The sequence below is a fragment of the Coregonus clupeaformis genome, chromosome 24, assembly GCF_020615455.1.
Source record: "Coregonus clupeaformis isolate EN_2021a chromosome 24, ASM2061545v1, whole genome shotgun sequence".
Lineage (NCBI taxonomy): Eukaryota > Metazoa > Chordata > Actinopteri > Salmoniformes > Salmonidae > Coregonus > Coregonus clupeaformis.
The window spans coordinates 51,673,636-51,688,393 of record NC_059215.1 but is presented as its reverse complement, the minus strand read 5'-3'; the positions used below and the strand labels follow the sequence as shown (position 1 = coordinate 51,688,393).

General features: G+C 46.4%; 1 protein-coding gene across 5 annotated transcripts in view; it reads right to left on the bottom strand.

Moving 5' to 3' along the window:
- Positions 1–320: 320 nt before the first annotated feature.
- The window catches only part of LOC123481844 (tumor necrosis factor receptor superfamily member 14-like), an 87,339-nt gene continuing 72,901 nt past the window's right edge, over positions 321–14,758 (bottom strand). The window contains exons 1-11 of one of the 5 annotated variants that reach the window (XM_045207332.1): positions 6,384–6,706; positions 4,998–5,052; positions 4,651–4,776; positions 4,261–4,360; positions 4,000–4,125; positions 3,757–3,912; positions 1,927–1,960; positions 1,655–1,818; positions 1,464–1,483; positions 1,174–1,222; positions 321–934 (exon numbers count right to left, since the gene is read on the bottom strand). In XM_045207332.1, the coding sequence (XP_045063267.1) occupies positions 909–934; positions 1,174–1,222; positions 1,464–1,483; positions 1,655–1,818; positions 1,927–1,960; positions 3,757–3,912; positions 4,000–4,125; positions 4,261–4,360; positions 4,651–4,680 (705 nt within the window). In that variant the 5' untranslated portion in view covers positions 4,681–4,776; positions 4,998–5,052; positions 6,384–6,706 and the 3' untranslated portion in view covers positions 321–908. Of the gene's footprint in view, positions 935–1,173; positions 1,223–1,463; positions 1,484–1,654; positions 1,819–1,926; positions 2,015–3,756; positions 3,913–3,999; positions 4,126–4,260; positions 4,361–4,650; positions 4,777–4,997; positions 5,053–6,383; positions 6,707–14,758 lie in introns of those variants that run through there. The other 4 variants (XM_045207328.1, XM_045207329.1, XM_045207330.1 and 1 more) reach the window with 4 other exon arrangements.

Sequence of the window (14,758 nt, the reverse complement as noted above, 5' to 3'; positions counted from 1 at the left end):
CCTTGTCTGCTTCTATGAGCGTGATGTTGATGTCCTTGTCTGCTTCTATGAGCGTGATGTTGATGACCTTGTCTGCTTCTATGAGCGTGATGTTGATGTCCTTGTCTGCTTCTATGAGCGTGATGTTGATGTCCTTGTCTGCTTCTATGAGCGTGATGTTGATGTCTTTGTCTGCTTCTATGAACGTGATGTTGATGTCTTTGTCTGCTTCTATGAGCGTGATGTTGATGTCCTTGTCTGCTTCTATGGGCGTGATGTTGATGTCTTTGTCTGCTTCTATGAGCGTGATGTTGATGTCCTTGTCTGCTTCTATGAGCATGATGTTGATGTCTTTGTCTGCTTCTATGAGCGTGATGTTGATGTCCTTGTAGTGTAAAGGTATCTATTTGAATTTCCTTCCCATCCTTTTGACGACGTTTCTAATTTCTAGGGCATCTTCCCCAAGCGAACGTTGCATCCTGCACCAGTATCCAGTAATCTGTGTCTCAAGATATTATCAAGTCCCATTTGGAGTTCCATAGTCTGGGCTGACAGACGTTGTGGTCCTGAAGTTATACACACGTTTGACTTTCCCCTGGGCAGAGCAGAGGGTTCTCACCTACCGATGCTGGTTCCTAATCCTCATCACATGGTCCTTTTCATTTTAGAACAGGCTGTAGGCAGAAGCTGATGCACGTGTTCCAGTGTGGGTGGAAGCTGATGTATATGATTCATACACTAAGCCACATAATAGTAATTGTCAATGCACAGTGATCCTCTACCCAAAGGTCATATTCTTTGAATGTGCTGTAGAATCCTGTTTTTATACCAACCAGATTCTACAATATCACATTTAACATGTAGTGTTAAAATACACTATAGATGGCTGGACCAGCCAGCCAGTGGAGCACAGCTTACAGAATGTTGAGTCACTGACTGTGATGGGGGCTTGAATCTGGGGAGAGAAGTCATTTGTAATTTATCAGTAATTAATTTACGTTCTGGACAATGATTTGTAGAACAATTGCTTGTATCCAGAGTAATTTATTCTTGGATCATATCATTTGTCATAGCATTGATGACTTGATTAAGTAATAAACCATATACATTTACTTATAAATATGTTTGAAATTCTTTTAACTCATAAAAACTATTCCGTACACATATTTAGAAAACCTTGAAAGTTTGCCTTACCTTTTACAGTTTCCTCAGACAGCATTGGTATATCCTGATATGGGAATGCCTATCAGACAGAATCAGTAATTAGTAAACCACATTGGGCCAGTTTCCCAGACAGAGATTAAGCCCAGTCCTGGACTAAGAAGCACGTACATTGGAGATTCTCAATTTTAAGTGCTTTTTAGTCCAAAGCTAGGCGTAACCTATGCCTGGGAAACTGGCCCATTAAATTCAAATTTCACAGGCAGAAGAGAGCACTTAGTAACACAATGTGATGAAAGATATTCATAGATTTCCAAACATACCTGTGTATGTATTTGAGGGCCTATAAAAAAGTCAGATGTCCAATATTGTAATAAACATACTGTGTAACCATGACGTTAACAAACAGTAATCTACACTATGAGAAGTAGAACATGTAGCATTTACAGAGTATACTGAGTATCACAGGCATTGAAAACAATGAATGGTAAAGATAAAACTCCAGTAATCTTACCTAAGTTTAGTTTTGTTCTCACTATAAATAAACAAACACCAGCTATGGTGGCTATCAGGAAACCTATCAGAACACCAGCTATGATTCCAGCTGTGGGAAGTGAGGTTACTCCGCATTCTGAATCCGACCAAGGAGTTCCTGGTTCAATTTCCAAGAATTCACATCTATGTCAAAGACATAAATATAGTTTTTGAAAGATTCCATTTGAGCATAATAATTATTGTATTTTTATATCTTAACCATTTGAACTAACTAATAATGTCCACACTTACTCTGTGTGTGGTTGACAAGATGTTAATGATCCATCTGAATAAGTTTTACCAGGGCAGTCAGCACACACAGTATCTGTAGATGTTGTTCCTGCATAAATACAGTTGAACTCGGAAGTTTACATACACTTAGGTTGGAGTCATTAGAACTCGTTTTTCAACCACTCCACAAATTTCTTGTTAACAAACTATAGTTTTGGAAAGTCGGTTAGGCCATCTACTTTGTGCATGACACAAGTAATTTTTCCAACAATTGTTTACAGACAGATTATTTCACTTATAATTCACTGTATCACAATTTCAGTGGGTCAGAAGTTTACTGTGCCTTTAAACAGCTTGAAAATTCCAGAAAATGATGTCATGGCTTTAGAAGCTTCTAATAGGGTAATTGACATAATTTGAGTCAATTGGAGGTGTACCTGTGGATGTATTTCAAGGCCTACCTTCAAACTCAGTGCCTCTTTGCTTGACATCATGGGAAAATCCAAAGAAATCAGCCAAGATCTCAGAAAAAAAATTGTAGACCTCCACAATTCTGGTTCATCCTTGGGAGCAATTTCCAAACGCCTGAAGGTACCACGTTCATCTGTACAAACAATAGTATGCAAGTATAAACACCATGGAAACATGCAGCTGTCATACCGCTCAGGAAGGAGATTCATTCTGTCTCCTAGAGATTAACGTACGTTGGTGCAAAAAGTGCAAATCAATCCCAGAACAACAGCAAAGGACCTTGTGAAGATGCTGGAGAAAACGGGTACAAAAGTATCTATATCCACAGTAAAACGAGTCCTATATCGACATAACCTGAAAGGCCGCTCAGCAAGGAAGAAGCCACTACTCCAAAAACGCCATTAAAAAAGCCAGACTAAGGTTTGCAACTGTCCTCTCGTCTGATGAAACAAAAATATAACTGTTTGGCCATAATGACCATCGTTATGTTTGGAGGAAAAAGGGGGTCGCTTGCAAGCCGAACAACACCATCCCAACCGTGAAGCACGGGGGTGGCAGCATCATGCTGTGGGGGTGCTTTGCTGCAGGAGGGACTGGTGCACTTCACAAAATAGATGGCATCATGAGGAAGGAAAATGATGTGGATATATTGAAGCAACATCTCAAGACATCAGTCAGGAAGTTAAAGCTTGGTCGCAAATGGGTCTTCCAAATGGACAATGACCCCAAGCATACTTCCAAAGTGGCAAAATGGCTTAAGGACAACAAAGTCAAGGTATCGGAGTGGCCATCACAAAGCCCTGACCTCAATCCTATAGAACATTTGTGGGCAGAACTGAAAAAGCGTGTGCGAGCAAGGAGGCCTACAAACCTGACTCAGTTACACCAGCTCTGTCAGGAGGAATGGGCCAAAATTCACCCAACTTATTGTGGGAAGCTTGTGGAAGGCTACCCAAAACGTTTGACCCAAGTTAAACAATTTAAAGGCAATGCTACCAAATACTAATTGAGTGTATGTAAACTTCTGACCCACTGGGAATGTGATGAAAGAAATAAAAGCTGAAATAAATCATTCTCTCTACTATTATTCTGACATTTCACATTCTTAAAATAAAGTGGTGATCCTAACTGACCTAAGACTGGGCATTTTTACTAGGATTAAATGTCAGGAATTGTGAAAAACTGAGTTTAAATGTATTTGGCTAAGGTGTATGTAAACTTCCGACTTCAACTGTACATGTTGAAATATTAATAAAAATGTAATTTCTTCCCCTCATTTAATTCCATTAACTGTAATGATTATTCACACTGAAGTTAACAACTTGACTCAATTGAATTATGACAACACAATTAGTTTTATGAGTGAGACAGAAGACCAACCTGTGTGGCTGATGTATTGACCAGGTTTACAGCTGCTGTGTCTCTGGGCTGCTCTACAACCATCCTTAGTTGGGTCTAGACAGTAGAACCCCTCCAGTGTCCAACAGACAGTGTCTGATGAAGGTCTACATGGCTGCTTTACCTTCAAACCCAAACCTATGGAGAAAACATGTCACTTGGTATCTGAAGCTAAATGTAAAGCCTGTTGTATTTCATTAAAACAACAGCTGATATAATTCTCACCTGGATCACATGTGGTACAGTTGTTGCATGTTGTTTTCTCACTGGGCTCATCAAGGAATGTGGAGTTAATACAGGGCACACAGGAGGTGATTGTAGATTTAGTACAATGACTATTTACACGATATCCTGTTGAAAAGAAAACCAGAAAATAATTAAATGTTGGTATTATTATAGTTATTATTATAATTAACCCCTCATAATAATACATTTGTAAATGTAAATTTAAATGTAAATGTAAATAAAAATACACAAGGTCCTTACCAGGCCTACACATTCTGCAATATCTATCGCCTATTTTATAGATGGGGCGAATATATGTGAAACAGGGTTCAATGTTTAGAAGTATAGAAGTTATAGGTATCTGCAAATAGAGAAGAAATAAAACATCAGCATCAGCATACATTACATTTAAAGATGACACCAAACCCAAGATAACCTGTTATCTGCAAATTCAGTCAATAAATGTTAGTGAAATGTACGTCTCTCCACCACTTTTTTTCTACGAGGTTACAGTAAAATTTTAACTAAAACTAGTTGGCTAATAACTGATTCATATTTCATAAAGGACATATTTACATTGATCACTTTTTTTTCTTCTTCTTTTTTACATGCCAAGCCACAAAATGTGCTAATCAGAAATGTTTCACTTACAGTCCATATCAAGCTTTCAAACTGTTCCATGGTTCCTCAATCCTCACCAACTCACTGGAAGACCCACACACTGGATTTATGAAGTTCTTAGGAGTTTTGAAGTATGGAGATGAACTGACCTGTAGACTTAATGTATTTTAGTACATGTAAATATAATCCTTTCAATTTGTAAAATTATGATATCTTGCTGAATTGCATCAGTAAAAATTGCATCAGCCTACTGAAATACTGTAGTGTGTGAGAGATATTGTAAGCTACCTGTAGAAATGTGTCTGCCCCTTATTTACTGGTAACATGCAATTGTACAACATTGAAAAAGCAAATGCATAAATTAACATTACCCTTACCACACATTGGGCAGCACTGCCCGTCAAAAGTGTTGTATTCTGCTGGACCACAATCCTTTCCAAATACAAGCATAAAATGAAAACGACATAGGAGTTGAAAATAGTACAAACTGACAGGAACTTATTAAAACGTTAATTATGACTTTGTGTCTTCCTTCCCCTAATAAGTGGAAATCTACAGGATGGTGGCCGGCTACCAACGACTGTCAGACTGACTTAAGACAACAAACTATCCACTTCGAGTCAGGGGAGCTGCCCACACAGAAATAGCGACCATGTAGCCTACCCTACAGGGGAGCTGCCCACACAGAAATAGCGACCATGTAGCCTATACTACAGGGGAGCTGCCCACACAGAAATAGTGACCATGTAGCCTATACTACAGGGGAGCTGCCCACACAGAAATAGCGACAATGTAGACTATCCTACAGGGGAGCTGCCCACACAGAAATAGTGACCATGTAGCCTATCCTACAGGGGAGCTGCCCACACAGAAATAGCGACCATGTAGCCTATCCTACAGGGGAGCTGCCCACACAGAAATAGTGACCATGTAACCTACCCTACAGGGGAGCTGCCCACACAGAAATAGTGACCATGTAGCCTATCCTACAGGGGAGCTGCCCACACAGAAATAGTGACCATGTTTCCTACCCTACAGGGGATCTGCCCACACAGAAATAGCGACCATGTAGCCTATCCTACAGGGGAGCTGCCCACACAGAAATAGTGACCATGTAGCCTACCCTACAGGGGAGCTGCCCACACAGAAATAGCGACCATGTAGCCTACCCTACACTTGCGCAGCACGATGCGCAATCCATTTCGGGTCAGAAATACTGTAACAACATCAGATGAGTACGCTAGACTAATCACAAAGTAACTCTGAATATTTAGCTAAGTCGATAAGGCCGTCATTAAACGTTCATGTAATCATCATTGGGGGTTTTATCTCAGTCATCAGATTGAAACTTCTGAATGTACCACAGGACTTCCTCAGCTCCCCACAACCTTATTGCATGTTTTTATTCTCATATATTGTCTAGCTAATGGCGTAAACCAGATTGTTGTAGCTAGCTATAACTTTGCATGCCGACCATTTTATGGGATAGTGCTTCCAAATATAAATTCTTCTGTGGTTCAACTGCTAGGCAAGGAAGGATGAATTAAAGCATTATCTTTGGATTCATCATGATCGCAAGCGTACCTCATTACTTTGGCAACATGCCATGGGTGTGGCTAGCTCGCTAGCATCGTTAACTAAAGTTTGCTGATTCAATCTCAAATCTGATAGTTGGACTATTTGATTTATCAGGACACCAACTAGCTAGCCAATTTATATCACAATTATGTAAAACCAAAATGTAGCTATACCAGCTAAATTACCAATGAGGAAATACTGTTCAGACGAAAGGCACACCATTGCGACTTGATAAAGACAGACACCTACCGTACTGGAGTGTGGAACAGAGACAGTGAGAATCTAAATCCTACCCATCAGCCCCGTTGCTCATGACAAGCATATCAAGCAGGGTGAGGTCACAATCATATCCGGTGTAATGTCATATTGGCCCCGTTAAAATGATTTGAAAATGCATATTTTCTTCCCTGAATTTAGTCTATAATAGTCTATAATCGGTCTGAAATATTAGGAGGTACAGTATACAAATGAATTTAACTGGCCTACTCCAACCATTGCAGTTCACATTTTGCTTTAATACATTTTTACAATGTAAGGTCATTGGAACACTAACGGTTCTATATCGTGGAGCTCCGCCCCATAGGGGAGCTCTGCTCCTAGTGGTTTACCCTCTGCCCTAAGGCAGAAACAGCCTGAAGCAAAATTATGCACACACCTACAGCCAATAGGAGTACAGGTGTCCCTATATAAGGAACCCCGTTCCCTCAATCTGCCTCCCATTATCTTCAGCGACTGGACTAGTGAAGAAGCCACAACGAAGACTCAAAGAAGAATTTCGCCGTTGACTGCCAGCCGTCAACGTCTTCTACCATGAGCACACCAGGGAATTTCCCACCCCCAAAGGCCCTTTTAAGGGCCCTGTGTCGGTGTACCACCATGGCTACCTCGGACCCCCACGACCTTTGTTTCGTGTGTTTGGGGCCGCAGCACGCCGAGGACGGTCTCGACAACCCTCCTAATTGCGCCTCCTGCGCCTCCTTCCTATGAAGGAGAGGAAGCAGCGTCGGGCGTTTTTTAAGGAGGAAGTCCCTCTGGATGACGTAATGTCCACACTCGCCTCTGCTTCAGAGGCATCAGAGGACAGTGCAGAATCGGAGGATGACAAGGAGGGCGCCGAGACGGATATCCCAGTAGGACAATCCAGACCTCTGGCGCCTACCTTCAAGACCCCCTTTCATTCTGAGAGCGCGAGGTCAGAAGGATCCTTGTGCGATGACGACATGGGCTCTGCTAGGTCAGAAGCCCTGTCCTTCGCGGCAGCCTCTCTGCGCTCGGACTTTCCCGAGCTCATTGAGAAGGCAGCCACCCGACTTGAGATTGCGCTGCCCCCAGTTCCCCTTCCTATGGAGGTGGACCTGATGGAGGGCGGCCCTTACTCCAAGCCGAGGAGAGCAGCTGAGCCAATGGCTCCAGCCTTGCCCTCTCTCGGCAAGTATGTCGAGGGCTCGTGGGGAACACCTCTGGCGGCGCATTCGCCGGCCAGAGCGTATACTCCTTTCACCAGAGTGAGCGGATATGAGTGGGCAGCTAGGGGAATCCCCAGGCTCGAAGGCGCCATGACGGCGTTCCTAGTGCCGGGTTCGAGTCCCTGGGCAGCCTCCAAGAAGGCCACTCTGCCAGCCCAAAAGGACAGGTTCACAGCCCAATTGGCTGAGAAATCCTTTACGCTGGGAGCCCAGAGCGTAGTGGCGGCGAATAACATCGCCCTCCTTGCGGCCTCCCTGTCCCGTCTCACAACGGGCAGGTCTGAGATGACCAGCGAGGAAGTGGAGGAGGCCTCCAAGATTTCTGGAGCCATCCTCCACCTGACGCAGGCGGTTGCCATATGTGCGGGCAGAACCATGGCCACCTCGGTGGTCACGGAACGGCACCTCTGGCTCTCCATGACAGCCATGAAGGAGACCGACAGGGCATCTTTGCTCAACGCCCCGTCTCCAGCGAGGGGCCTATTTGGCCTCGCCGTGAAAGACGCGACCGAACGCATTGCCAAACTGGACGAGGAGAGGAGGCACCTGGCGAAACATTTGCCGTTGGCAATGAAGGCCAGCAAAGCCCCAGCCAACCCGTCCACCTCCAACGCCCCCAGCAAAGCTACAGGGAGGCGACGGGCCAGGCGACAGGCGCACACCACAGGCAGCAGGAGAGCGGGCTCGGCCCCTCCAGCAGCGACGGTGGCAGCGACGGCCCCGCCGGCGAGGGAGGTCGTCACGAAGCCAGCCTGGCAGCACCAGAAGGTCTCCCAGAAGCGCAGGCATCTCTGACGAGGCGAGGGGGAGAGAACGGAGGATGGCCCGGCGCGTGACGCAGAGGGGCCTACTGTTCCCCCCCACCCCACTGTTCAGGGCGTGGAGGGTAGTGTTTTTCATTGTGTGAATAAAGAGCTGGTTCTCTCTGACATTGTCAAAGAAGGACATTTATTCCATAAGGTACAGAACACTTCACGTTCTATGTCTCTCCCTCACCATCTTGAGTGTAGCTCAACCCACTTAGAGTGTGTAGCTGAGCGCGCTCAAGAGAGGAAAAGGGTAAAGGTAGCAAGGCGCAGCCTTAGCTCACCTAATAAAGATCTCTTACTACAGACTCCTAGGAGCTCTGTAGTAAAGGTCTCACATAGCAGGCAGTTGCCTCCGTCCCAATGTGACATGAAGGCGCAGCCGCTAGCCGGGAATGACGCCTTACTGCAGGCTAATGCCTCAGTCAGCGCAGATCAGACCCGTGCGACGTTCACGGAGAGCGGGAATACCGGGGTTACAGGTATAACCAAGGTATGGACGCCTCCGGTCTATTCTGAACGTATCAATGCCCATGGCTCTGAGCGCAGCTCACCACACATTGAGTGTGTCGTTGAACAGCCGCATAAGACCAGTGAGGAGGCATTGTGGCACCACCATGTGGTACCAGTCAGTGATCACATCTTTCAGACTCTGTTGAGTACTGCAATGGATGGGTCTCATGGCAAGCAGCAGTCTCAGTCAGACAATGACGTGATGACGCAATTGCTTTCCGGGGAGAGCGCTCTGTCTCAGGCCAATGCCTCAGTCAGTGCAGTTCAGAACCGTGCTGCGTTCACGGAGGGCCGGATTACTGGAGTTACGGTCGTAACTAACGTATCAAGGCCCCCGATTCACCCAGAACGAGCTGATGTTTCCTCTCCCCTTTTCGAGGGGGCCCGCCTTGGGCTATTCCACCAACTCAGTGCTGGGGAATAGCGGCGGCGAGGGCCATAGAGGAATACAGGTCCTTCCTACTGGATGCACCACAGCTTTGTGCGCGCCCGCTTTCTCTGCATCGCTGGCAGTGGCAACAAAGCTGTACCCTCTCACGCTGGCTAGATCAGACGTTGCAGAAGGGTTATGCCCTCCAATTCCATCGGACCCCACCCCCGTTCAGGGGAGTGGTGGAAACGGTGATGAAAACGCCAGACAAAGTAGCCGCTCTGATGTCAGAGATTACGGAACTTTTGGCGAAGGAGGCGGTCACAGTAGTTCCCCGAGAGCAAAGGAACAAAGGGCTGTATTCGCCCCTATTTCCTAGTGCCCAAAAAGACGGGGGGAGTGAGGCCGATTTTGGATTTACGCATTCTCAACGAGAGCATAACCAAACGGCCCTTCCGAATGCTGACGACAAAACGTCTACTGGAATGTGTCCAGAAGGGAGACTTTTGTACAAGCATAGACCTAAAGGACGCGTACTTTCATGTGCCGATACAATCACGCCACAGAAAGTTTCTGCGGTTCGCATTTCAAGGGGGTGGCGTACGAGTTCACGAGGATGCCGTTTGGGTACGCCCTGGCACCTCAAACTTTTTCCAAATGTGTGGAGGCGGCATTGGGACCACTGCGTCGTCAGGGGATAAGGATATTAGCCTACCTAGACGACCTGCTGGTTCTCGCCCCGTCAGCAGAGCTGGCGTTCACTCACACGACACAGACGGTGATTCATCTCACGCGTCTGGGGTTCGCTGTGAATTGGAAAAAGAGCGCACCCTGGCCCAGTCATCAGATTGTCTACCTGGGACTACAGCTAGACACTGTAATGATGAGGGCTCGAATTTCGGACCCTCGAAGGGCAGCATTGTTACTAGCCCTGAGGAGGTGTCGTCCGAATCACACAGTAACGGCGCTATCGATCATGTCACTTTTGGGTCTCATGTCGGCAGCCCACTCTGTGGTCCCGCTGGGGCTTCTGCACATGCGCAGAACACAGCGGTGGTTCGCCCAACTAAGACTAGACCCAGTGCGTCAACGTCATCGGTTGGTGGTGGTTCCTCTCTCGCTAAGAGCAGACCTGGACTATTGGAGGAACCCGTGCGTTCTCACGCACGGAGTCCCGATGGGCAAGGTGTCATTCCACATTCCAGTGTTTACAGATGCCTCTCTGACTGGATGGGGAGGGACATGTCAGTCTCAAGCGATAGGAGGTGCATGGCCTCAATCAGGTCGTCACATCAACCTCCTAGAGTTGGAAACGGTTCGACTGGTTTTGACCCACTTCGCGTCTACCCTTCGGGGTCGCGATGTGTTGGTCTGGTCAGACAACCGGACCACAGTGGCTCACATAAACCGCCAGGGAGGAGTCAGGTCTCCTGCTCTCCATTGGGCGGCAATGGAATCGTGGCTGTGGGCTCACAAGCACCTTCGCTCGTTGAGAGCAGCGCACATTCCGGGCTACTTGAACGTAGGGGCAGACCTCATGTCAAGAGGGGGTCCTCGAGACGACGAGTGGTGTCTGCACCCGGACATTGTTCTACGAATTTGGGAACAATTCGGGAGAGCCGAGGTGGACCTGTTCGCGTCACGTGTGAACGCGCAGTGTCCCCTATGGTTCTCTCTGAGAAACCAGGACGAACCGCCATTGGGAAGAGACGCATTCGCGCACTACCCGTGGCCGAAAGTTCTCCTGTATGCATTCCCTCCGCTGTCTTGCATTCTCCCACTGCTAGCCAGGGTGAGGTCAGAGGAGCTGTCAGTGATACTGATAGCGCCCGATCGCCCGGGGGCTCCGTGGTTTGCGGAGATGAGTCAGATGTTGATTGCGCCACCTTGGCCAATTCCACATCGACGAGACGCGTTGACCCAGGCGGGAGGCTCGATAGGGCAGTGGCCCATAATCGGCCAACCACTGAGGGCTTGGTTCCTGAATGGGACAGGTTGAGGCGCCGTGGGTTATCTGATGCAGTGATCAGAACCATACAGGGCGCAAGAGCCAGTTCCACTTCTAAGGTGTATACCAGCAGATGGAATGTTTTCTCACAATGGTGTGACACACAGGACGTGGACCCCATGAGCTGTCAGGTAGAGAGTGTGCTCTCATTCCTGCAGTTTATGTTTGATAAGCAGAAATCGCCCTCCACCATTCGAGTGTTTGCAGCGGCAATTTCAGCTGGTCATGAAGGGTTTAACGGGAAAACGTGTTCAGTCACCCATTAGTGAAACGTTTCTTATTGGGAACGCGACGGCTTAGGCCGAGGCCTAGAGCTACGCTGCCCAAGTGGGATTTGGACTTGGTTCTCGAGCGCTATGTAAGTCGCCGTTCGAGCCATTGAATCAAATACCCCTCAAGATGCTGTCTATCAAGACGGCGCTGTTGCTCGCCTTGACTACCGCTAAGCGGGTCAGTGATTTGTGTGCACTGTCGACGAGACCCGACTGCCTTGCCATCAATGGCGATCTGAGCAGAGCGGTGTTACGTCCTAACCCGGCATTTGTGCCGAAGGTTATTAACAGTGCATATAGATCACAGATCGTGGAATTGTGGGCTTTTCATCCCACTCCCCATGGGGAGAGGAGTGAGGAAAAGCTTCATTGTCTGTGCCCAGTACGCGCTTTGGCGTGCTACATTGAGCGCACAGCAGCGGTTAGGTCATCGCCTCAGCTGTTTGTGTGTCACGGTGCGGCTGCATTAGGTAGACCACTTTCAAAACAGCGATTGTCTCATTGGCTTTGTGAAGGAATTGAGACGGCGTACGAGGCGGCGGGGCAACAACCGCCTCAGGGTATTAGAGCGCACTCCACTCGTGGAGTAGCAGCTTCTACTGCTCTTTTCAGAGGAACAGAGGTAGAGGATATTTGTAGAGCAGCGTCATGGTCGACACCGTCTCCTTTTATCCGTTTCTATCTGTTGGATATGTCTTCTAACTCTTTGGCTCGGTCTGTACTCAGCGTGGCTGAAGGGAGACTTTGAGCAAGACAGAGAAGGAAAGCAGGATTGTGAACATGTTCATAAATCCGCTTTTATTAGAAGTAACATATTCTGGATGGACATGTTTTCTAACTTTTTAGCTCGGTCGGTATTCAGCAGAGCTGAAGGGCGACTTTGAGCTAGAGAACAAAGCAGGACATTGGACAGGTTCCAATCAGGTCCACTTTGGTGAGGAAAACTTGTTATGGCAAAAAATAAGCTTTTTAACTCTCAAGCTCGATTGCACTCAGCGCAGCTGAAGGAGAATCTTGAGATGAAGGAGAGAGAAGCAGGACGATAGACAGGTCTCTATCAGGTCCGCTTTGGATGAAAAGCATATTTTGTGACATGTCTCCTGACTGACTGTATCAGTATGGTAGAGACATGTATTGAGTGGACAGAATATGAGGTCATCTATCTGAGGTTCAGTTTAGTATGACTGGTATTTTTTGTCCCTGCCTACTAATCTCTGGATTCCATTGAGTGAGTAAGGCGGTCTATTGGACACATAATGTAGAATGACATTTTATGTCATTTCATTAGTGGACGATAAGCGTTGTCACAGAATATTGAGGCACGGCTATCTGCTAGTACAGATTAGCACGGCGTCTATTCTGATGATCTGCCCAATAGCCATTGCCATCGTCATTGAGCTAGATGGGGCGGGTCTATAACCGATGACGCGGTATATTGTGACGCCCTGATGGGTTTCTCAGTCGCAGTACTGCGGGAATTGGTTGCAGCCATTGCTGGGCTTGACCTTTTTCATTTTTTTAATGGGAAGTGTTAGGCTCGGCAGGGAGTACATTTTGGAGCGTTTCGCTCCGCCTTAAACCACTAGGAGCAGAGCTCCCCTATGGGGCGGAGCTCCACGATATAGAACGACTAGTTACCGGAGTGTAACTCCAGTTCTATGAGTGGAGCGGAGCCCCATAGGACTTAAGGCCCTGCCGACCCTCTCTAGTCTCGCTGAAGATAATATCTCGGGAGGCAGATTGAGGGAACGGGGTTCCTTATATAGGGACACCTGTACTCCTATTGGCTGTAGGTGTGTGCATAATTTTGCTTCAGGCTGTTTCTGCCTTAGGGCAGAGGGTAAACCATTAGGAGCAGAGCTCCCCTATGGGGCTCCGCTCCACTCATAGAACTGGAGTTACACTCCGGTAACTAGTCGTTTTGACTTGAGGTTATTGTTTGTTAAGAGTGCCAGTTAGGTTGTGCTTACCAGAGAAGATATTGATTTCTCCTTTTTGTTTGTGAGGGAATTAATCCCGTCAGGTCCGTCAAGTCTACACCAATACAAAGGACTCATGTAAAAGTCAGTATGGGAATACACTTTTCATAAACCCTTAAAAGATTGTTAATAACTTTGAAATTGAAGACTTATTTGCTAAATAAGACCATTACATTTTGTATTCTGTTAGGATGATTGAGTGATTTTTTATGTATATTTATGTGACTAACTATGGTTACTGACTGTTTTATTTTTCTATAGGATGCCCCCTAAATCAACCAAGAACAGGACAAGGACATACACTATATATGCAAAACTATGTGGACACCCCTTCAAATTAGTGGATTAGGCTATTTCAGCATAAAATCGATCACACAGCCATGCAATCTCTATAGACAAACATTGGCAGTAGAATGGCCCGTACTGAAGAGCTCAGTGTCTTTCAACTGGCACCGTCATAGGATGCCACCTTTCCAACAAGTCAGTTTGTCAAATTTCTGCCCTGTTAGAGCTGCCCTGGTCAACTGTAAGTGCTGTTATTATGAAGTGGAAACGTCTAGGAGCAACAACGGCTCAGCCGCCAAGTGGTAGGTCACACAAGCTCACAGAACAGGACCACAGAGTGCTGAAGCGCGTAAAAACCATCTGGCAGTCTGACGGACGAATCTGGGTTTGGCAGGTGCCAGGAGAACGCTACCTAACCGAATATATAGTGCCAACTGTAAAGTTTGATGGAGGAGGAATAATGGTCTGGAGCTGTTTTTCATGGTTTGGGCTAGACCCCTTAGTTCCAGTGAAGGGAAACCTTAAAGCTAGATGATTCTGTGCTTCCAACTTTGTGGCAACAGTTTGGGGAAGGCCCTTTCCTTTCACAAAGTGAGGTCCATACAGACGAGCAGGTGTCCATATACTTTTGGCAATGTAGTGTATATAAACAAAATCAAACAAGATCCTATAAGATACCAGGAGTATCTTAAGAAACAAAAATAACATGCATCGAGAGAAAAGAAAGTGGTGAACTGACATCCATCTCACAACTTTCCCAGACAGAAAAAAGGAGGCCATAGAAAATAAACCAAAGAAACAGATTTTTATTTTATTTTGATCAACTATCCAGAAAATAGTGGATATGGAGTCATACCTGTC